This window comes from Poecilia mexicana, unplaced genomic scaffold (assembly GCF_051168715.1).
Source record: "Poecilia mexicana isolate PSO_F unplaced genomic scaffold, ASM5116871v1 scaffold_15, whole genome shotgun sequence".
Taxonomy (NCBI): Eukaryota; Metazoa; Chordata; class Actinopteri; order Cyprinodontiformes; family Poeciliidae; genus Poecilia; species Poecilia mexicana.
This window is the reverse complement of record NW_028263384.1, coordinates 25,934,342-25,958,131: the sequence shown is the minus strand read 5'-3', so window position 1 is coordinate 25,958,131 and position 23,790 is coordinate 25,934,342. Positions and strand designations below refer to the sequence as shown.

At 36.9% G+C, this 23,790-nt stretch overlaps 1 protein-coding gene across 4 annotated transcripts in view; it reads right to left on the bottom strand.

Annotated features, from left to right (window-relative positions):
• The window catches only part of ate1 (arginyltransferase 1), a 57,381-nt gene extending 33,815 nt beyond the window's left edge, over positions 1–23,566 (bottom strand). Inside the window, exons 1-9 of one of the 4 annotated variants that reach the window (XM_014970586.2) lie at positions 23,357–23,566; positions 19,592–19,655; positions 18,524–18,586; positions 17,065–17,168; positions 16,705–16,941; positions 12,731–12,927; positions 8,539–8,667; positions 6,488–6,616; positions 307–339 (exon numbers count right to left, since the gene is read on the bottom strand). In XM_014970586.2, the coding sequence (XP_014826072.2) occupies positions 307–339; positions 6,488–6,616; positions 8,539–8,667; positions 12,731–12,927; positions 16,705–16,941; positions 17,065–17,168; positions 18,524–18,586; positions 19,592–19,655; positions 23,357–23,456 (1,056 nt within the window). In that variant the 5' untranslated portion in view covers positions 23,457–23,566. The remainder of the gene's footprint in view (positions 1–306; positions 340–6,487; positions 6,617–8,538; positions 8,668–12,730; positions 12,928–16,704; positions 16,942–17,064; positions 17,169–18,523; positions 18,587–19,591; positions 19,656–23,356) is intronic. The other 3 variants (XM_014970589.2, XM_088013070.1, XM_014970588.2) reach the window with 3 other exon arrangements.
• Between the last annotated feature and the right edge of the window lie 224 nt (positions 23,567–23,790).

Sequence of the window (23,790 nt, the reverse complement as noted above, 5' to 3'; positions counted from 1 at the left end):
GGAGACCACATTTCTCAGTTTCCCCCAAATATGCAAAAGAATCCCCCTTCTTGAATATCTTAACCCCACTCAATCCAGCTGAAGGCTCATCAGGAGAGAGCAAGCAAAGGGCACATATGTGGTAGAGCAGGAAAACTGGAGAACAGTTGTTTTCATTAGGATATTTCTGTTTTTTAATTGAGATTTGTAAGGCCATAAAAAGCCCGTAATCTTGGAGCAAATCCTTCCAGATAACACATATGGACAAACACAAACATTTTGAAAAAGGTTTTGTTTAACTGTCAACAAGTTAAAGAAAATACATACCTCAAGTGGTGAATCACAAAGAAATCTCCGGAACTGTGGAGGGAACGGAGAGAGAAGATAGAAACTATTAGTTATCTGGGTCACCAACTCTTTTAAATAGGCACAAATGAAAACCATACACATCTCCTTTGCCTTCTTATATTGTTTATCTGTTTCCATTTTCTCCTGGCTTAGCCGTCACAGAGCCTTTCTGCACAGGCATAAAAGAAGCCTTTATTTACACAAATGAAAACATTTACCCTTTCAGCCAAGGCTTGCAGTCTAGGAGAGGACACAATGACAGCTAAAATAAGCAGTGCTGCCAACGTCAGAAGTCCATCTCTCAATGTACGTTAAAATACACAGCAGATATCAATTACAGTGGGGGTCTCTGCGTTTGGAAATAAGCATCTCTGGTCTATTATCTATAATATTTCCTGTGCTTCTTTTTAGCTGGGGAATTGAGAGTGGTGTGTTTACAGTAGTGTTGGCCTTTGGGCAGGAAAACAAACTCTGCCTCCTTCAAGATTATCCGTTCCAAAACTAGAAATATAGCAGTGATGGACAGTTTTCACTTTTATACCGTCACACTCCATTTCACAAACACATATGTGACTTTTATTTGCTTATTTCATAATCTAAAGTTTGATGTGTGTGGAGCAGGTCTCACAAAAACAACTATAAAAATATAAAACACATGGACTCAGAGGCTGCAGATAAGAGTTTTAAAACAGGAGACATAATTTATGCTGGGTTTCATATTGTCCAAAGCTGTTTCACACACTAAGAGGTTACATAATGACTAAGTTTATTTACTGCCAAAAGCCCATACTCTTCCAAAAGAGAGAGCATTCCTCCATTTGTCAGCCACAGTTGTTGGGAGCACCAATGACATTAAACAAACTTTATTACTTACTGCTAAGAGCTTATGCTATTATCACAGTTTTCCATCATTTCACATTGGTCCATACATGAAGGAATGAAGCACATTCTGTGCAAATTTAGATATTGCTACTTGCATGCAGTAATTCGAAAAATTTAGTGTGCAACTCTGTTGACCGAGTGTCTTTTTGTGCCGTTGCTCGCTTGTTTCTTTACCCACAATTAATAACCCTCAATCATCTTGGGCTGCAACTTCAATGTTCTATACATGAACGAATCCAAGAAGTCAAACAGTCATTAGCTAAACTAATCACAGGTTTAAGTCTCCTGCTGTCCCAGATACCGCAAGAATACTGTAAGCCAACGTTTTTTTGTTGTTTTTTTTTATAGCTGGAATATTTCCAAAACTACAACAATACACTTTGACTATTCCAAACTCCACAGGCATAAACTACAAACGGCAACAAACTAAATCCTCTCACCTTCAAAGTAAGTTTTAAAAGCCATTTAAAGTGTGAGAAGCAAAGGTGAAACTAAAAATGCTACACAGTGCCTTAACACACAACTTTAATGTGTACCACATTAAAAAGACATGAACAAATGAAAGAGACTGCTTAAATATAAGACAAATATGATCACAACCTAAGTTTACTGCACATTAGTTTACCAAATATGTTACCCATGAAAAGTCATTGGCATATTTGTCACGTTATTAAACAGTGGAATTAACTGGTGCTTTAATAATGTGCCTACAAATCTAATAAGAGCAGTGCTCATAGAAAAAATGCTCCAAACAACTACTTTTTGACTTGTGGAAACTAATTCTATTGAGTCAGCTTTGCTGATGTGCAGAAGAGCTCATCAAGATGCCAGTAAAGTGCAATTTTCCTCTCCTGGCTCTACCAGTCAAATTACTAACTGTAAAACTTCCAATGTGCAGTATAGCTGAAAGGCACAAATAAAACATTTGTTAAAACTGGGGGGAAAACGGCTGGTTTACCAACAGAAAAACAGCTGCAGTTATTAGATGACATCATTTATTGGGGCCTTGCAAAATTACTGGCTGTTGTATGTGTGTGAGTGAGACAGAAATACCAAAAATTTACTTGTGGTTGAATACTGTCCCGTTTAGTAAGCCACAACCTAAATGTTAACTATGCATTTAAAATTTTTAATGCATCCAAATGGATATGTGGAATGTGCCTCAGCTCTGAACACTTTTTCTCAGTCTCTCCTCCTCCTCCTTACACCACCTGCAAGGTTAACCCAGATATGCAAATCCACACTGTCACAGCCACTGCAAGACATGAAGTTTATGCAAAGGCAAAGTCAACTGGCATGGAGGAAGAAAAGAAGGATTTCTGCATAACTTCAATAGTACCAACTTTTTTTCTCTGATCAGATACAAAGTCAAGCCATGAAGCTGCAGATGGAACATCCTCATGTGCATCCACACATGGAGTCCATCTCTTCCTCCTCAACTCTCCCTTTCTTACAGTAAACGCCCATCTGTGTACAATTAAGGCTCGCAAGCAGCCATTGCAAGCACACACAGTTGTGTTCTTGCACACATCCAGTACATTTAAACAAACACATCTGCTTCAGCCTAATTGCTACTTCAGCCTCTCTCATCAGTGTGATCTTTGTACAGTCAAACTGCTGCACTTATAAGTGACAATATGCCTGTATGAGTTATGTGCAGGCATAAGTAGAACAACTAGTTATGCTTGTACAATCTGTTAATATTTTGTTCTCTTTGGTTACAGCTTTGCTTAACGTATATACAAATAAGTTACAGAGACTTGTAATAATCATGCAAAGCTCAGAGAGTGGTAAAAACAAACCAGTGTAGAGTTACAGTGGAAACTTGGTTACTGAGTTCTGCTGAATGCCCTTACTGTGCACCAAGATGCTGCAAATAGTTTTTTTTTTTTTCCATTTGTTATTTTACTAATTTTTCCAAATCCTCCCCAGACATTATTTCAGGAGTTTTTGTTTACATCAAATGCAGATGTAGCAGGATTTGTTTTTCTGACAATGATTCCCACATGTGCAGGTACTGAGAGTAACGACTCACTGAAACAGTTAAGACCATTAAGCAACTTACTGTTTGACTTAATGTGTGCGTGCATGCCTATCTGAATAATTGCTGGTATGTGCTTCAATTCTGTCAGGAAACTAAAATTAGATGAAGAGGAAATTTTTTTGGCTATTTTCCAGTCATGCTTTGCCAGGAAATGCATACATCCTTATACAAACAAAGCACTTCCCCCTGTTAGGACCTTATAATCTCTAAAGATCGAAAACTTTTGGGTAGGGTTAACTTCACTCAGCACGAACACATAGTTTTTTTTATTGTCGACTGGCTCAGAACCATATTAATTGTAACCAAAGACATTGGACAAAATGAGATCAATGCAACAATAAATACTAAGCAAGCAAGAAGAGGGCTGAGCGGTTATCAAAAGGCAGTGTGGAAAATATAAAGATTTGTTTTATGCCAACTTTTCCAGACTCCAATTACCAGAATTCTCTGTCTATTTTAACAAGACTGAAAATGCAACTCTATGGCAGATAGATTTGGATTATTTATCCACTTTTTTACTCGTGAATAAAACAAACAAAAAAAACTGTGAAACATTTCTATCATTTTCCAGACTGCATACAAATCCTGATGAGCTCTCATGTAAAAAAAACAAACAAAAAAAACAAAAGAAACAAAGAAAAAACTTAAGACTTTGATGAGTCCAAAAATAATATCTGCAGATTTTGTAAAATATTGTAAAAAACAAAACAATCGCTTTTAGTGGCAACCACAACGGATCAAACTGTACAAATTAATAACAGAGCTCGCAGAGGAAAACAGCAGGTTTGCATGTTAACCCAGCATTTTATTCTTACAGTCTGTTTTGTTTTAGTTCGTCTTATTTGTTACATTCCAGTTTTACAGCAGGAAGACTTGCAAACACGAATCTGAAGCTCTGCCTTTGCCGTTTCTGCAGTGACCTTAGGAAAGCAGCATTAGATTTGTATTAACATGCAAAACACATCCCACAGAACAAAACACATGCATGCACTTGCAGCAGCATTTGTTGCTTCTATTTATTTAAAACTTATTTCATAATCAAAAACACAGACTCATAAAAATATTCTAACAGCAACATTTGAAATTTCTAAAAATGGCTTTGAGATAGTTTTACTTTCTTCACCTCCACAGAGTAATTAGAAGTCCACACATCAATTATTGGTTTATTCAATATTTTCACCAATATTATCTTATATTATTGATATAGTAGAATGCAAACACTTCAAAACAATTATGCCCAACTTGACTGAGTAGCTTTAAATGCTGCATTTGCAAATCAACCAGTTACTCGTACTGCATTAAAAAGAAAAGTTTTCAAAGACTTAAAATGATAGAATACTGAAACAAAATACTGGGAATGTCCAAGAACTAAAAAATGCTAAGCAAAGTACCACCACAAAACTCCATCCTTGGTTTATACTGAAAATACAACCTTCCTAACAGGGCCAATCTCTGTCATACATTTATTTCACTAACCTAGTTCGGACCTGGTTCCTGCAGATTAAAGAACTGCAGGAATATTCTTGGAAAAATATTCCTGCAGTGCAAACACACCTTAAAACCTCTACACGTCCCACTGAAAGTGGGTCAATATTACGTAAACAGAATGAATGAATAGTCCCCTATAAAAGCTACACCTCAGGCTTATAAATGAATAGGTTTTCTTTAAAGCGAAATTAACCCAACCATAATTCACCACATACTTTATAAACCTCTATATTCAGAACATATTCAACATGGAAAACCAATTTTTAAAAAATCTGTGCAAAAACCCTCCAGGGAGCAGAGTCACTTATGCAGTTCCACACCTTTATGTTACATATATATCGAGCTGCAGCTATTCACACATTCTACCTTTTAATAGAGTTAGTGCTATGGCACCAGACAGGAATCTGACACGGTCTGCCCAGTCTGACAGCCTTCATTATTTATTAATTACCGTACTTTTACAAGTTGTAGAATTTTGTATATTTACCGCAGCCTGTTGGCAGAAGGGTGGAGAAGGTTGTTTTTCCACCCTAGAGGGATAAAAGGCCCACTTAGGTTGGATGGGATTTCTGCATCTTGGACAAGCTTTTAGAATAATTTTACACAGAAATAAATTATATTGTAACTTACACACCAAATAAGTCACAATATGGTTTTCTGTGTCTTAATTTTATCTAAGCTTTAGAAATATATTGACTGAAGCTTGAACTGTTTATTAAGTGTCAGCCACATTTATTGTCCCTGATAAATATTTGTAGAAGTCTCAACAAAAATTTAGATTTTACTTAGTAGCGTCATATCACACACACACACACACACCCCCACACACACACACACACACACACACACACACACACACAAAATAGAAAAGTACAACTTTGGATTTGGGTACATTTTTGCAGTGGGGAAAAATGTCAAATGTTAGGAAATTATTATTTTTAACAACATTATATGTTACAATTATTAGTTCCACTTAAAACACCTTCAAATTAAATGAAATTGAAACAGTGTTCTAATTTAAACTTAGAAGTTTTTTCAGTAACTCATATCAGCATAAACTATTAATAAATAATCAATGTCTTGTAAAGAGAGTAGGAAGGTAAAGACAGTAAAAAAATATTTATATTAAAAAAAATCTATGGTGTTCAGAGAAACCATTAGTCTATATTTACATGTCAACTGGTTGTTTGAGAGTGATGCTGAAAACGCCATCACTCTCCTACCATCACAAACATAGAAGTGTAGATTGATAAACCTTACCAAGACAAAAACTGGAAAAAAAAAACATCCCAAGAAGATCAGGCGTACAAAGGCAGCAAAGGATGATTATGTGGAACTCTACCAAACCTCATGCCAGATCAACCTAGAGGTTATTCACCAGACACTCCTATACCAAACATAGGGATTTTTTAAATCCCATTTTAATGATAAATTGCCTGAGGTTAAAGTACGTTTCAAGATTAAGAGATTAATAAATTCATTGATTTGTAAACATTTTTTTGGTGTGATATCTGCAAGAAAGTGCTGAAGGTAAAGTCTCTAACCTTCTTATTACCATCTTGTCAGCAAAGACTGAACTTCTCATGGCTAATATAATTCTGTTCATAGTTGGCCCTATTTAAAGTGCCTGTTTATACCAACAATCTACAATGAAATACAAGTGAAAATAAAAATGAAGCAGCAGGATACTGTTAGAAGCATCCACAGTAACCTCCAATTAGGTGAGGGATATTATACATGCAGTACCTCACTCTCTCTACATTCACTTGGGTCATCACCATGAATGGCCATCTGGTAGCGGGCGTACAGCTCCGCCGATTGTTGATACGACGCAGAGAACTGGGGGTCCTCAAAGTTCACCGGCACTAGCCTCACCTTCAAGCACAAGGCGCGGAGGAGACAAGGTGGAGGGGTTTGGGGTTTATGAGGATTGACAATAAATTTGAAGACGATGAACAATTAGGAAAGACGTTACAAAACAAACAAACAAACAAGGATGAAGGGATGCACAGTTAGCAAACAAGCGCTTTGGTATCTTTAGATAGGCAACAGTGTCTTAGTGATTGAGCAAGGTGGTTATGCAGTTAGACGCATTTTAGTTAGCAAGTTTTGCACAAGGCAAACTTCTACAGAAGCTTGAAATCAAATTCTAAGAGACTGATGAGAAACTTGAGGATGAGGCTAGTGCACTACTCAGTTTTTCACTCAAATCGCTCGGAGAAACCCGTGACGCATACGGTGTCGATGGTCCAGGAGAGCAAAAATTTTTGGAGAGATCACAGCAGACAGACCGAAACATCCTCTTCTTTAATACCAGAGAACCCCATAATGACCATCAAAAAACACCAGGGTAAGTGTAGATGCACTCGCAAAGAAATTAAAACCTGATTGTAGTTTGGATACGAAGGACTATTGAATAAAGGCACAAAGTTGAAGAGTTTTTAAGTTACTACCCTCATACAGAAACACATTTAGACAAACACCACTCTCAACAATGATTGTTTTTTTTTGTTTTTTTTGTTAAAATATTATTTAATTTATTGAGTAAAAACTGTATCCAAACCAACCTGGTTGTGTGCCAACAACTTCCCTGCTAAACATTAACTGCTTGTGCCACCCCCTGGTTTGTAATAACTAGCAATTTGTTGTTTATGTGGCAATAGAGGAATTTTGGCCCATTCTCATTTACAGTGTTTAATTTCAGCCCCTGTTAAGGTTGTTTGAGCAGGAACAGCCTGTTAAAGGGCATGCTGCCGCATCTCCATCAGATTTAACTTTAAGTAGGTCATTCCAAATCCTTTCAACCTTTGGTCTAGTTGGTGCACTTTGGATCACTGTCAAGCTGCATAACCTAAAACCAATTCATGGATTCATCAGTTACTGCAATTCAACCAGGTCCTGAAGAACCTGAAGCGCCTGCACCTTTGAACTCTCCAATGGACGACATTTTTGGTCTCTTTATTGTTGTTGAATCATGAATGCTGATTTTAATGGAGGCAGGTGAAGCCTGCAGAGCTTAAGATGTTGTTCTAAGTTTATATGTGACCTCCTGCATGTGGTGCTAATATGTTGTCAGAGTAATTTTGAGAAGTCCTAATATACACATTGTTTAATGTTCCACTGTTTTCTGGAGTCTCGTCTTCTTAATTGCTTTGTAATCCTTTCCACATATCAAAAAATGTCTCATCAGTTCTTGAATTTCCTTAAACTTTATATTGCTTATTTATTTCTCGATTCTTTTCATTTTATTTTTATTTAAACTTTATTTAACCAGGAAAGTCCCTTTGAGGTTAAAAACCTCTTTTTCCAGAAGAGTCCTGGCAAATCTGCGGGGCGGGCAGTGGGTGTGGTAAATGAATTTGAGCTCAGCTTTTGTGGGTAACTGAATTTGTGAAACAACCAGGGGATTTATTATACTTTTACATAGGGCAAGGTTGGCTTGGATAGCTCTTTTTTCTATTAGCAAAATCCACATTTAAAACAGTTTTTTGTGTTCAGGTTATTATTCCCCTAAAAACTTGTCTTTCCTCTCACAAATTTTTTTTTATTTTTCAGTTAGAATTTCTAGAAAAGGTTTTTTTTAATTGTGTTGATTTCACCTTTTCAAATTTAAATCAATTAATTGTACTAAACTTACTTTACATTTTAATGATTTGACAGATCTGAACTTCTAATATGTTAATACCAAAAGATAAATCTAGAAAGGAGCTTCAGATGTATCACTGAGACTGCCAAACCCTGCCTGTCCCTCCATCTCTGGGTAGATGAGGGTTGACCTATGCCCACCACCCGCTGACCTGGCTCTCGGAGGGTTTGTCAGGAGGATCCTTGTGAATGGCCATCTGGTAGAGTTTGTACACCTGGTAGGAGGCGTCGAAAGAGGCTTTGAACTGCGGGCTAGGGGGATTGGAGCGCACTAGCCTCACCTTCAAAAAGAATATCAGCAGACAAGGGTTAACTTCCACACAGAAAAATAAAGAGTGATGGAAAAAAAAACATGAGAGGTTATTAAAAAGCAATAAAGGACAATTAAAAATAAAAAAAAGCAGGGAAAGTTTGAGTGAACAGTTACAAGTAGCAGACTTGGCACATCTTTCATAGCTAATTCAACAGTTATAATGTCGAATTAAAGCATTTCACATTCAAAATAGAAAATTGCAACGTAGTCGCTTTTTGTACAGTCATTGTAAAAAGAAAGCAACCCCCTCCTCTTTAAATTCCAGAGCATAATACATTTTCTATGCTGTAACATGAAGGGTTTTTTGCTGTGCATTTCTGACAAAATCTGATTTCTATGCCAAAACATATCTTGATATTATTAATAGAGTTTCCCTGAAGAACAGCTCACTGAAGTGTTATTCCATCATTAGTGTGTTAACTCTCTGTTTTCCAATTGATTAATTAGCTTTTGATGTAGTTCTATACATTTCCTCATTTTTAAGTTGCTTTGGTTAAAAGCAACTGCCAAACAAATAATCATAAACATTTCCATTTAACTGTGGGCAGATAGAACTTGGAGAATAAGTAGAATGTTTACATGGCATTAAACGCCAATACAGTCTCTCTATAACTTTACATGATTAACCCAATGAATGTGGTTTGCCTAATTGTACTACATACATCCAGAACTGATGAAGGGGGAGGGCTTTCTTTTCAACCAGACTGTACATGACAGAAAATCATAAATAGAAAAAAAAAAAAAAAAAAAAAAAAAGCATGAGCTCAACTCAGTGACTTCACCATGTTGTTCAGTTTTTGACTGAAATCAAAATGTGTTTGTATGAAACTGACAGCGGCATGCGACTAACTGCTTACTAATAAGTTGACAAACATCAAGTGAATTTATGCTGTATCTAATGTTATATTTCTAAATTCAAAACTAAAACGATTAAGGAAAGGCAGTTACTTTAACAATAAGAATTAATTGTCTGATCATGTTTCGCTGTAAATTTATTAAACTATGGTAAACAAATATGTGAAAAGCTATTTATATAGCCTCTTTCAAAATAGAAGTTTACAGTGTCCTAAAGAAAATAACAACCAACATCAAAATAACTACCATGAGTCAAATAAACAATTTTAAAAGGTGCATTTTACGATGTTTTTATGTTAAAGAGGCTCAATTGAGGCTATTAAAGTTATGATGCCAAAATATATCAACTCAACCCAATAATAGAGACATAGTAATCTTATTTTGTTCATAGACCCATAGTCATAAAATGGAAGTTAATCCAGTAAAACTTTCAAACTAATGTTCTTTAAATAACTGGTTGAGATGAGCAATTTGGTTTAAAACGAGCATTTTATAGGGAACTCCAAATAATACACCACATTTTCAATTATATTTGTTTCCACAAGAAGCACTTTCAAATCAGAATGGATAATCATTTTAAAATCTGGTCCCAGAATAGTAGATCCTAAAGTGGAGCATGCTTTGGGGTAGGAGCGCTCTGCAACAGAAAGCACAATCTTATAAGTCTCAAACAGATAAAATACATGAACATAATGTTCTGTTTTAAAGCTTCAGTGGGATAAGACCCTAATGCAGGACTTATAACCTCCATAAAAGAAGTTGCCAAACAATGAGTAATATTTTTTAACAGTCTATGATATGCTAACATCCACAGCCTATTTTTTTGTTTAATCAAAATTATTGGAGAGCTAAGAATTAGACTAAATAGAAAAGAAAAAGAAAATCAGGACAAGGTTTTTGGAAAGAGACGTGTCTGAGTGTTGCTTTCTCAACTTGTGGCTCCCCTTTTTAATTAAGCGCCTCTTTGTTTGGAAGCTTTTGTTGGCCAGAGAGATGTTGCCATATGAATATCTGAGAAGAACAGGATCCAAAACTGAACTTGAGGTTTGTTTGGCTTGGATAGAATACCGACTTTCTCATGTGAACACTTGCCATCTTCACCTTGTAGCCAAACCAAAACACCGAGTCTACTGGACATAGAAGCCATATAATTAACTACATCCTTTACTCCAAGGGCGTAGGTTCGGTCTAAGTTTTGGTGGGGACCTTGACCCCCCCCACCCCCCCCGGCAGCACAGTGAAATGCCCAAGAGCACCGAACATTTTTGAGAAGGGGGGGGAAACCACATTGGCTTAATAACCCCCTCCCCCCAACCATAACCATATCATACATCTTGTGTATACAACCAGATACAGTCATACTCAGCAGATCAGTTCAAGAACACTTTACTTTTTCCTTTCCTACTTCACATTCAGTGCTGACCTTACTAAACACCGGACTTTACAACAAATGCGTTGCGTGATAGATATCTAACTTATGGGTCCACTCACTGTACTTACAGCCGACGTAGCGAAATAACTTCTAATGTCTGTCCTTTTCTTTTTTGGTGGCGACATGGTCTCGAGACTCAGAAGGAGACGCGTGTGCCCAGCTAGCCGCCGCCTTTTGCAGCTAATCAAAGAACGTCCGACGATTCAACTGACTTCCCCCCCCCGACAGCACCGTTCAGACACGGTCTCGGAGGCTCATAATAAATGTCAAACTAAGAAGCTTCCGTTCCGCGCACCGCCTGTTGCTGCTAATCAAAGATCGTAGATCCACGTTCTTTGAGCCAATATGGCAAAAATTGGTCGGGACTTTTTCATATCCCGTGAATATTGGTTGGGACATGTCCCTACCGTCCCTACCCAAACCTACGCCCATGCTTTACTCACATAATCCTAAACATGTATTATTATCATTCAAAACTGACTTTACTGACAGGGAGAGGCTTTATTTTACAGTATCATTTATGCTACAGTGAAACTGACGTTTTGTGTACATATTGCAGAAAAAGCCCAGCTATGAATGATCAAAGAGAGATTTATCAAAAGTGATTAAACTCCAAAGATAGTGGCGGCTCTGATGATAATGCTGTGGAATGTTCCACAGTTTCCTTCAGAAGCTAAAACATCTCTGATGTTGTTATACTGACCCCTAGTGGTGGAAAATAAAACCGCACCGACTTTTAAGACCTGAAAACAACAGATAGGCTGATTGTAAATCTATATATTAGTCCTCCAGATGCTTTCAGTTTGCTATGGACTTAAAACCAAACGCATAAATAAAAGCAATGATATCAACTTCCTATTCTTTCTCAATATTTATTTTTCAAACAGTGTCCTCCACATTCTTTGTTACTATTAGACTTAAAAGCCTCAAGTCAAATTCACGTTATTTTACAGTAGAACAATCGCTGCCAAAAAAAACTTTGATAAATTTTCTGGAGACTTTTTTTATTTTGCCTTCCTTGTCATCACTCCTTGAAAAAGGAAAATTTAAACATTAATACAAATAACTCTTCAAGGTCAAAGATAGTTGAAAAGCACTAAAATGAGTCACAGATCCAGAAAAATCAGTTAAATTGATTAAAAGCGTATTTAATTTTAAAGAAAGAAATCTAATATTGCTTCACTACATCTGATTTATACTGCAGTATTGACCATGTAAAAGCCTCCCTAACGCCTTTAATTAACCTTCATTTGAGAAGCCTAACCTTGCACATTCATTTAGTGAAATTACATGATTAATGCAGGCTAACAGATGAATCCAATATAGATGCATTGATTGGGAAATGGTCTCCCTGCCTGCTTCGCTGCAGCATCTGGCTCTAAATCTGCTTCAGACCAAAACTGACGTTATGCTACCAACCTCGGTCAGAAGCCATTGCCAGCCATCATTCTACATCAACATGCTTCCTCCTGAAAGTTTATTTCCATGTCTTTGCTTCATGGTTCTGCTAAATACTGTGGTTTCAATGTCATCTAAAGTTTCATCGGTCTCTGTGGTGTGCCTGTCGTTTTGTTGAATTCGATCTAGGAAGATCTGCTTTTTCCACTCAGCTATTGCTTCCGCGCAAATAAACACACGGTGAAGTCACTGTGGTCGAGGAAGAGGCTTTAACCAAAGAATGTCATTTCTTTACGCAAAATAAAGCCAAGTTACAAAAACAGGCCGCTTTAAAAACTCTGCTCACCTCAAGGCGATCAGAGGAGCTGTCCTCTAAAGACTCGTTGATGAACTCCTCCAGTGTTTTGGGTTGGTTAGTATGGGCAGGCTTTGGTGGCAAGACTCCAGCACCATGTTGTCTTTTCTGGTCTTTCTGAAGACGACGCTCCTTTCTTAAATCTTTGGCCTTTCTGCTGGGCGGACGGCTAGGATCTGCTCCCAACCCTGTGCCAGAAGAGGAAGAATGACTGTCAAAACAAAACTGGAGTATGAGACTAGAACTGGAATTAGTCTGATGAGCGGATTCAGGTGATTGTGGGAAAGGATTTGCTTCATACAGATTTCTTCTATTTCTGAATTACTTTCAGTGTCAGGCAAAAATTTCATGGATATCTGCAGAACAGAGTTTTCAAAAGAGGATTTCACTTAATGTAAAAAGCTAAGACCTAATTTCTTCTAGACCTGTAAAATCTAGAAACCACTTAAACAAAACCTGACAACATGAAGCATGCTAAAATATTTCCAAAAGTAACAAATCATAAAGAACAAATGAAAAACAAACTCACTGACATTTATCACTCTAAAAAGTGACACAAAAGCATTTCTAAAGAAGTGGGTGACTTTCAGCTTGACCGATTCTGACTGGTAACTGAGTGGAAACACACACACAAAAGAAAAAAATCTAGATTTTCCAGTCATAGCTGCCATCAACAGCAGCACTCTTCCATGTTGAAGTTGCTACCAAGTGAAGCAGATTCAAAGTTGCCTATTTTCTGTGTCAGTGAGGTGTGGCGGCTACTTAATAGGAAACAGCATGTTGACTGTTAATTTAGGCTTCCATTATTTAACGAAGTGAGAGTTCAGCAACTGCTCTTTTTAAGCATGTTGAGCTTTCAACCTCTGTTCATGGAACATCTTGAACATCTTGGATTTGGAAATGTTGGCAAGCTTTAAGGAAATCTCAGTGTTAAGACAAGAGTTACGACCTGTAGCGAATACTCAGTGAGGCTGCTGTTTCAAGTTACAATAGCTAAACAAGCTAACTACTAGCAAGGTGCTAAAAGACAGATTAAAATCTCAAGTCGGTCAACATTTTCTTTTTAGATAAAATTGTAGTAAAGCTCTTGTCATAAGAGAAAAACTATAACTACGCTGCATTCTCCTAGTACTCTCCAATTTTTGCATTTGCTGTCATTTAAATGTTTTACTTTTTTCCCTCTGTTCATAGAAGCTGCATTTAGTTTGTTGTTCTATTTAGCTACACGTTTGAAAACTGGCTAAAAACTAATTTCTTTAGCTGTATTTCTCTTTTACTTCTTACTTTTTCTCTAACAGAAAGTAATCTTGGATCTGTGATTCCGTTTCCTTTTTGTTTGTCTGCTCTGTCTGAAGGAGGGATTGCTGCAAGTCAGTGACTCAATGCAATATCCCAAGTTTCCACAGACAGAAAACATTTCTGATGAATAAACTAAGTTTGAACTTAATAACTAAGATTAAATTAACTTTTAAAAAGTGACTTCAGATGACATGTCAAGTGACATGTTGTGAATTGGCACCGTATAATTAAACTAAATTGAACGGAGTCAATTGATCTGTGCATCTCTGGTTTCAGCCTAAAACTGTGCTGAATATCTGAACATCGGGCTGTTTTATGTGTTGTGGACATTGTTGCAGCTTCTGAACTGTTATAAAGCAATAAAGAATGGGCAAATAAAGTCCAGATGGTTACCAGGTATGTAGTATTTACTAAGAAGCAGAAGTCATCATAACTAAAATGAGTTTATCCCTTACAGGAAGAAAGCTAATGGAAACAGTTTTGTTTTTCATGCACACAAACTGTTTTCTTTCTATGTGTCCCCCCCCCTTTTCCGTCCCCACCACTACAACGTCTTGGGCTCCTGCCAAGCTCTGTAGGACTCCGGGCATCCCATGTCAACAGTTTACACCCCCACATCCTGTTTGGAGCAATAAGGAAGTGATAGTCGTATCCTGCTTGCACCGCTGCCAGCTGCCAACATCAGCCCACTGACGAGCTTTCCCCTCTGATGATGTCATGAAGAAGAGGCAGTTTAGTTCCTACTTTAAAGCAGATGCTGTCTTCTGAAGAGCAAATGATTGCTTGTTTGGTGGGTTGCTGAATCTTGAAGCGCATCATTACGCTGCCTGTTTCTGATCCAATTGAACCGAAGTTGTCAGTGCACAAATCTTGTTTCGCTACACCCTCATCAATAACAGATACTTTCCTTCTTAATATCACACAGAGACATGTTTACTCCTGAGGATAAAGAATACAGCTGCAGTGAAGATAAACTCTGGCAGATTACTTCCTGTTCAAGACGGATGCTTTCAGTCCTGCAGTTAACACTTCATAAAATCTGGGATAGTCATCGTCCATTTTGAAGGAAATTAAACAAGATACACTGATTGTAAAGTGTAAATGTAATTCAAATACAGCTGTTTTGTATGTAAACTGGAAAGATGATCCAGGTTGTCCAATGTCAGAGTTACTAAAACTCACACTTGGGTTTCTGCTTAAAACCCAAGTGTGAGTCATTTTCTGTCTACCTAAGAAACTTTCTACAGTAATTAAAACAGGACAATCTTACATTTCTGTATTGGCTCATTCCTTTGAGACTCCTGTCTGCATTTAAGGTATGGGAAGTCGTGTTTTCTCAACCTGGAACTGGATCCTCCCTAAAGGTATAAAGCCTCTAGTAATAAAAGCTGAGGAAATATATGACCAGGTGTTTTCTGTTGGAGGTAAATGTAGGGGTAGCGGGGTGGGCAGTAAATCCTCCTGTTTCCGCTTTGCTGAAAAGGCTTGTTATTCCTGACACTGTAGCTCAGAGAAGACTGGTGCTGACACAGGCATAGTGGAACAACAGCACTGCCACTGCTGCAATTTCTCACTGAATGTTTATGTCTGCGAAAAGCTCAGCTTGTTCAGAACCATCCTGCCCCTGCGTTGGGAGCTGCTCTCATTAAGTTTTTGGAAACGAAAGTTCTACTTCCTGTATCTAGAGGGAGTTTATTATCTCCCCCACTTGAGAATTGTTGATTCATTACAGAAAGCTGGCTATGAGGATATCCTGTGCTGGCCAAGTGACGAGAGGAATATGAAAAACAAGTCCAAGTCAGACAATCTCCTAATAACGAAGGGGAGAGCTCAACTGCGTCCAAACTGCTGCAGAGAGGGGCAGCTTGGTGAACAGTGACACCTTCTGGAAGGCAGTGGAAATAAAATATTGCAGAACAGCAGCACAGCAGGAGTCCATAATGGCTAGAAAAAGCTACAGAACATGAAGATTTTCTTACATTTTAATGCTTTATAAGAGAGGTGTCCAAAGTGCTGCCTGGGGGCCATTTGTGGCCCTCAAAGTGATTTTATGTGGGCGTCCACTGCAATACAAAAATGGCACAAACTTGTTTTTCCAGCTTAAGGTTGGAGGTTGATGCAGATAAATCTTACAGTGAAAATTTCACTGCCTTTTGAAAAAGATGTAGCCAAAATAAAGTCTCATAAATATCAAAGGTACAACACAAAGCACTCATTTCATTAAATTTCATCATAAACAGGACCACAAACATTCAGTGACCCTCATTCATGGACTGACATGATGCATCCTTTTAGTAAACTCCACTAAATAAAGCAAATGCTTTTGATCTATATGCTATAAATGTTGCTCAGATCCAAAGATAACAGAAAAAACACTCATCATTAAGGATGTTTTGTAGCCGTTTGTTTATGATTTTTAAACAAGACAAACCTCCCAGATTTTATGTTTCAGATCTACAATAATCTACAGTTCAGCTTTCTATGGAAATCAGACTTCTTCATTTTATGAAAATGTTGTGCAAATAAAAACAAAACATTTAACAATTTTGGGGGGAAATTTTAGTTTAAAAAAAATCTATTATTTTGTGGCCCTCGACTTAAAATTGTAAAAGTTTGGCTCATGGGAATTATGTTTGTTTAAAAAGAACTATGCATCTTTTTCTTACCTGGGTTAGGAGCTTTGGCATCTGTTCCCCCTTCTGAGACAGAAGCTGAATCATTCTGGGAATTTTCTGAGCTTCCAGCTGTAGAACCCACCGAGTTTTTCTGAACTTCTTCAGCAGCGGAACGGTTTGGTATTTCATCTTTAATATCTGCGCTAGCAACAACTTTTAAATCTGACTGACAGACTTTAGTAGGTTCCCGTGGACCAGCATCTTCGCAGACAGAATCCATTGGTTCCCCTGTAGGACATAAAACAAAACATTTATGCAACTAGCGTGTACTACAAACCCAGATCCAGTAACGCCAATGTTTTTCATACATTTACAAAACATTTTCTGTGCATGCAGGAGCAACCTTCTTACCATCCTCCTGAGCTGCAGGCAGGTCTCCTTTAGAAATATATTTGCTCATTTTCTTCAGGATTTTCTTATGAGATTTAGAAGGCTGGAAATTCAGTGCATGACACCTTGAGGGAGAAAAGATCAAATAAAGTTAGAAATTTTCAGTTTGGGTGGACAGTTCCTCTCCAAGATTAACATCATAAGTATGAATGTCAGTTTGTGCTTTTACTGGTGTATTTCTTTAGTGGTTTTAAAATAAATAACTTAGTGCCCAAGTTTAATGTCTGGTAGACTTTCTCTTATCTACACATTATCATTACACACTGAGGCCCAAATAAAAACACAACAAATTTCAACATCCCTTAGCAAGTCGTGGCTAAACTAAAATAAATATATAACATACAGTCATCATAAAGTCGGCTGAATAGTTGAACAATGGCAGCGCTCATTTCAATGGCTTGGTTTCCTTGCATTGACGAGGCTTTTTAGTGTAGCCGATACAGTTTTGTATAGGCTGAGGTTTGAGCAACTCTAGAGCTTAATGTTAGCCTGATTTATTTATTGCAAAACCACATCTGATGTGTGTTTGGCCTTATTATCCAGCTGGAACATGCAAATGGGTCTACTTTTCAACCATCTGATCCAAATTGTCAACCCCAAATAATAGGGAACAACAAAGTCATTTTCCACAGTCAAGTCACTTTTGCCATGGACAGAGTGTACTAACCCAACAAACAAGCCGCCCCTCCAAACTTTAAAGCTCGTGTGAAATTTGTAAAAGGCCACATGAACAAGCTAAAAGCCTTCTGGAGAAACTTTTAATGAGAGTCTTTAACGATGAAATGAAGATTGAGCTCAGTGAAAAGAATAATGTTTGGGAAAGTCAAGCTTTTAGACTTTGGAACACTGTTCAACTTTCAGACATGGCACTGGTAGCGTCATGCTGAGGGTCTGTTTGGCTAGCCAGTGGTAGTGGCATCACAAAAAGGGTAAGGAATAGTGAAAAACTGTGGCTGTCTCAAAATTTTTTCAACACCACAAGAAATCGACAACCTTAAAACTAGCTTCTGAATGGATAAAGAGGTGCAAACATTAACGTCCTGGAATACCCAGCCCAAAACAGACTATGATTAAAAACTTAGTTTGGGCCAAGAAAAAAAAAGACAATTTAATAATTATGCCAAAAAAAGCATCCAGAGGTGCAGTTTTTTAGAGACACAACTGAAAAATAGTTGGCAGTGTATGTATAAATTTGACCCTATAATTTTCATCCTTCATGGATCATAGCAAATCCACAACAAATTTAAATATTTGCAAACAATTCTTGTTTTGTCTTTTGGCAAACAAAATTATTAAAACCCCAAATTTAGATGAAATTCATTCCTTGATTCCAGCTGTTCTCTGGATCGGTAAATATTTGTAACGCAAATATTTACCAGAGTAGTGCATCATAATGTGAATGCTTAACGAAAAGAATTACCTGATGGTATACTGAGGACAGCATGTCTTCTTCATTATGGGCTTGTAAACATATTTCCCACTTCTGAAAAACAAAACTTTACTGTTAAAGTCATTCTTCTCTATTTAAAGACTTTACACTGATATGTCAGAATAGCAGGTGAAAGGAGAAGACAAGCATTCAGATTACTGACTGGATCGTCCATCTCAGGCAAAAAGAGCAAAAGAGTCAAATTCAAGCTTATGCCTAAATTATGAACCACAGTGGATGGTCATGGTGTACATTGAAAAATAGATACTACTTAGACTAAAGAGGAAATAACAAGACATCAACCAAAAGAAAACAAAATCAAATTACCAAGGTAAAACATGAAAAGCAAAATAAAGAAACAAGATACATAAAATCAGACATTTACAACAAATTGAACAGAATTCCTCTACGATTAAAGTAGTAAATTTGGGAGATGAGCATCTGCTTTTTTTTCCAAAGCGTAAGGGGTAGATCAGGGTTTTTTTCATATCAGATTATCTCCTGGGTGTATACCCAGAAATATCCAAATGTGCATCTCCAACATTTACACCTTCAATTATAGTCGACTTCTGCTTCTTTTTTGGCAAATGAGTTTCTAACCTCAGAAAAATTCTGAAAATGTATCTTGCTTTGATACTGTAAATTTATGTGTTTAATCACAAAAAATTGTGATTTTTTTTTTTTGCAAACTTGCAAATGACTGACATAAAAGAATAAGTTATCTTCTTTTTAATATGTGAAATTAATCTACAAATTTCTAAGTTTTCCTGGCAGAAATTTACTTCTAAATGGCCAATTAATATTTTTTTTATTTACAAAGGCTTTTACGGCCATGAGTAAAAAATAAGACCAGGCAGCAGCTTAACAATCAAAAATGACTTCTTATAGCAAACAAATAAAATGGAAGCAAAGCTACCCCAGAAACACCCAATGAGACAAATAAAACTGCAGTAAAGATACAAACAAATGAAGTAAAACTGGTTTTTATTTGAATACATGTCCAAGCTTTTGTGGGATGAGGGTAAAACTTTTTCGATATAAAACAAATAATGAACGTACCTTCTCCATCCCCGATCAATTAAATCTTGGTAGTCTTGTACGGTCATAGAATGAGACCACATTCCTGCCAAAAAATAAAAAATAAAAAAATACAAAGAATAAACGAAACATTTTTTTTAAATAAGAGTAAACATTGTTCAAAGTAATCACAGTCAAGATGTTTAATATATTTTATGTGAATGAAAAGAAAAGCTCCATTTAGAAAAGATTCTGCACTTTAGTATCAATAATTCACAATAAAATTATTGCTTATTATACACAATGGTGTGCAGTTTTATCTGACTAAAGTTACAGAAAAAAAAGAGAAATGAATTTATAAAACTGATTGTAACAATGTCAAATGATTTTAAGCACCGTTTTACAGTTTTCAGCACAAAGATAAAACAGACTAATTTATTAAAGAGCTCCTTGAGAATGGAGCACTGGGGAAAAAATATTTACTGCATCTTAAATCACATTTTCCTTGACGATCCAGTCCCAATCTCCCACAGTGCTGTAAAGCCCCAATGGAAACATACAAGTCTGTTATTTGTAGCTAGAGCAGATCCGCTGGGATTTGGATCCTGACCTTTTATTAACACACAACAACCATGTGCACATTGTGCACAAGCACACACACCATAATCTGTGAGTCTGTACAGTCAACTATCAATTTACATCTGGAACAGCCAAATGAACTGGCCTTTATCACAGTTCACAACACACACACACACATTTGTAATGAGTATAATGCTTCACGTCCCAGGAGAATAGGGTTAATTTGAGTCCACAGAGACGGGGAGAACATAGAGTGATTCAATAAAGGAAAACTACCAAACCAAACCAGTCAACGCAAACAGATACAAAAGTTCGGCTGCTGGAACTTGGTGCTGCTCAACTGGAGCATTCTCACCATAAAAGTTTCCAACAACAAAGAAAGAAAGTTAATAGATTTACCACTCTGTGGATTTTTGTAAAGCAAACAATAATAATAAAAAACCAAATCACTAGAGGTCTCTGAAAAGTCAAAAAATATAACAACATACTGACAACAGTGCATCCTTCATTCTGATCACACCCCTTCGCTTTATCCCCACATTTGGCGGGGTCTCTCTTGGCTCTGCTCAGTTTGGAGGAATTTTTCAAAATCTACCAGGGGCGAGGTTTTGCTTTCTCAGGGGGGGTTACACTTTAAAACAAAGGTGTCAAATTCATTTTCATTTTAGGCCACATTAAGATCACGAAAGAGCCGGTTGTGGCAGTACGTAAATGTAAAACTGAACAACTCACATGCGACTGATGTGAACAAAAAAGCTGCTGTCCCTGCAGCACAAAACAATCACCTGATCCATTCTTCACTTTTCCCTGAAGCAAAACAGACACAATAGCAGCAGATGTTGGGCTCTGTACTGCAGAGTGAGATGTGCTTTGTGTACAACAGAAGCCTTGATAACATCATCCAACCAATCACAGTGATGGAAACTAATGAAACAGTGAATACGGAAAGACAAATTGTTCATACACAGTTATCTGATAATCACTGCCATATTTTAAAATCTGTATGTTTTCCTCAGAAAATAAACTCTTTACATCCATAATATCACACAAAAGCCATAAAAATGTAAGAAAATTATAGTCAGTTTGAAGACAAACTGACTACACATCTTTTCCTTGGGTTATGCAGACAATTCCTGTTTCATGTAAGAATGTTTTCATGTCTTCTGACTTCCTGGGGCTTTGCCATGCCTACATGACGTAACCTACCCAGATTATCACTCTTGGATTAGATCACAGCTATCGTCTGCAGACTTTGTACCCAGTTGCTCATTGACTGCATTAGGAGCTGCCTGAAACCTAAGTATAGTCAACCTGATTATAATTAATACAACCATTCTGCCCTGCAGGAAAAAAATCACATCTGCTTTACTTTTTTTTGTTTGAAAATATTAATGCCCCATAACCCATTCAGTTTCAGGAAAACATGCACCTTTTGGTAGTAGACTGTTTGTATGCAGTTTTCATGGTAATGTACTTGAGATAAAAGATGGAGAACCACAATATAATTACACAAACAGAAGAAAATAAGCAGAAAACTAAAAAAAAAAGTAATAATCTGAAATCTGTTGCAACTTCCAGCTAAAAAAACATCAAGGTGAATAACCAGAGAATATAGATTTGTGCTGATTGTGGAAGATGGGTTTGATAAGTATGGGTGTCAACATGTGTATGGTCTACTTCAGGTGCAAAAAATGTTCACATTGTGGTCAAGGCTGACAAAACAAAAGAAAATACAAGAGAACAGTTCAACAAATGTAAAAAGAATAACAGAGCATAGGAAGAAGAACTGCACAATACACTGAAAATCAATCATGATTACAATATCAATATGTGCAAACTGTTATTTTCAAAACTAAAATGAAACAAATACAAACATCATTAAAAATATATAGCATTTAGGCAGAAGAAACCATTTTCCACATCAAAAATTTTGGATAGAAAACTTATAAAATATACTTAAAGTAATCTATTTATGTTGGACCAGAGGAAAGTACCTCCAGTGAGAATACAGAGCTTACTGCATCTCCATGACCAATTGCAAAGCAGACAGAAAATGACAATAGAACAACAAAGCTAGTCTACAAACAAGAATTCAAATATGTGCGAGTCTGGTTGATTTCTGGTTAAAACATCACTGTTCTTCATTTAGCATTACGAAGGGTATCAACAAATCTCTTTCAGCTAAGAGTAGTGATACTTTATAACAAGTCAAGTGTAGCAAAACTATTCCAAAATGTTTTTGTTTGTTTTGTTTTTTTCAAAAACTTTCCTAGACTAACTAGTTACTACCCACTTGACCTCTCTTTAAAAATGATCTGAAATAAATGCTAATAATGAAACTTAATATACCCAACAAAGTCTGAAGAGGATACATTTCAGATCTTAAAATAGACAGCATTAAAGTAAAACACATTAAAGTCCATTGAATAATCAGCCCACTGACTCTTTTTTAGATCAATGTTTAGCAACACTGGATCTGATCAATTACCTCCTGTCTCTGTTTACTTGGCAACTGATAATGCATTTTTAAAAATAACAGGTTGTAAATACAGTAACTTCAGTTTTACGTCTCTGACAGACGTTTTCTTTGACGTTTGTTTATGTCATGCTGAACTTGTCTGACCCCATGCAGCAGTCTACATCAAACCAAATGCTTGATGATACACTCTAGCTAATGGGTGTTCGATACCTTCTACAAGCCACTCCAGTTAAAGACACAGATCCAAAGAGAAAACATGATCTTACTCGAACTCTTTCCACATAACACGGAAACAGCGTCGAAGGAAATAGTTTACTCAGGCGGTATTGTTCAATAGCTAGCAGGAGTACAAATAACTTGTTGAAGTAAAGTAAATAACCTGTAGTAAAATATGTTGAACATGACAGAGGTACCATATAATGTGCTTCTGTTTTGCCTAGTTTCACTGAATGACAGTGCTGGGTTTTGGGGGGTTTCCTTCTCAGAGTAAAGCTACAGGATGCTACCGGCTAAAAGCTAAGCTAACGCTCAGAAAGTGTTCATTTAAGGGTCTAGTCAAAAAATAAAACAATTAAAATGTAACATATACTGACATTATGATAAATCGTACAGAATTAACTTCAAATACACATCGCCTTTTCCCTTTTTCTTTACCTATTTCAAGCAAGTACACGGCTCAGCGTGATTAGCATTAGCTAGCTCAGTTAAATGCCCAACTCCGTTTCTTCGAGATCTTCAAACGAACCTACCGTGAGAGAAGTTTCCCTTATCATTTTTGCAGTAACCGCAGCGGTAGCCATCATCCCCTCCAAAATATTCTACTATAGTATAAGAGTTGTTTCCTGCCATCTTTACAATGTAGACACACAGCTGACATATGAGTTTGGTAGGTCAACCGGTGACGGACACTCCGCCCACAGCCTATGCGTCTGAGGTGCTGCGTTCAAAGACTCCATGTCTGAGTTAATCTGAGAACATTAAAATCCACTGTAATAGATGCCTCTAATATATTCACAAAATTGAGATTGTATTAATCTTTTTCAAACAATTTCACGGTATTGAGTACAATAGTAACATGTAAATGGGAGGTATTGTTACAACAGATTAACAATCATGTCTCTTTGCACTTGATTGGCCAGAACTTTGAACTTAACTACTGCTCAGTGTATTTTAATTCACTAAA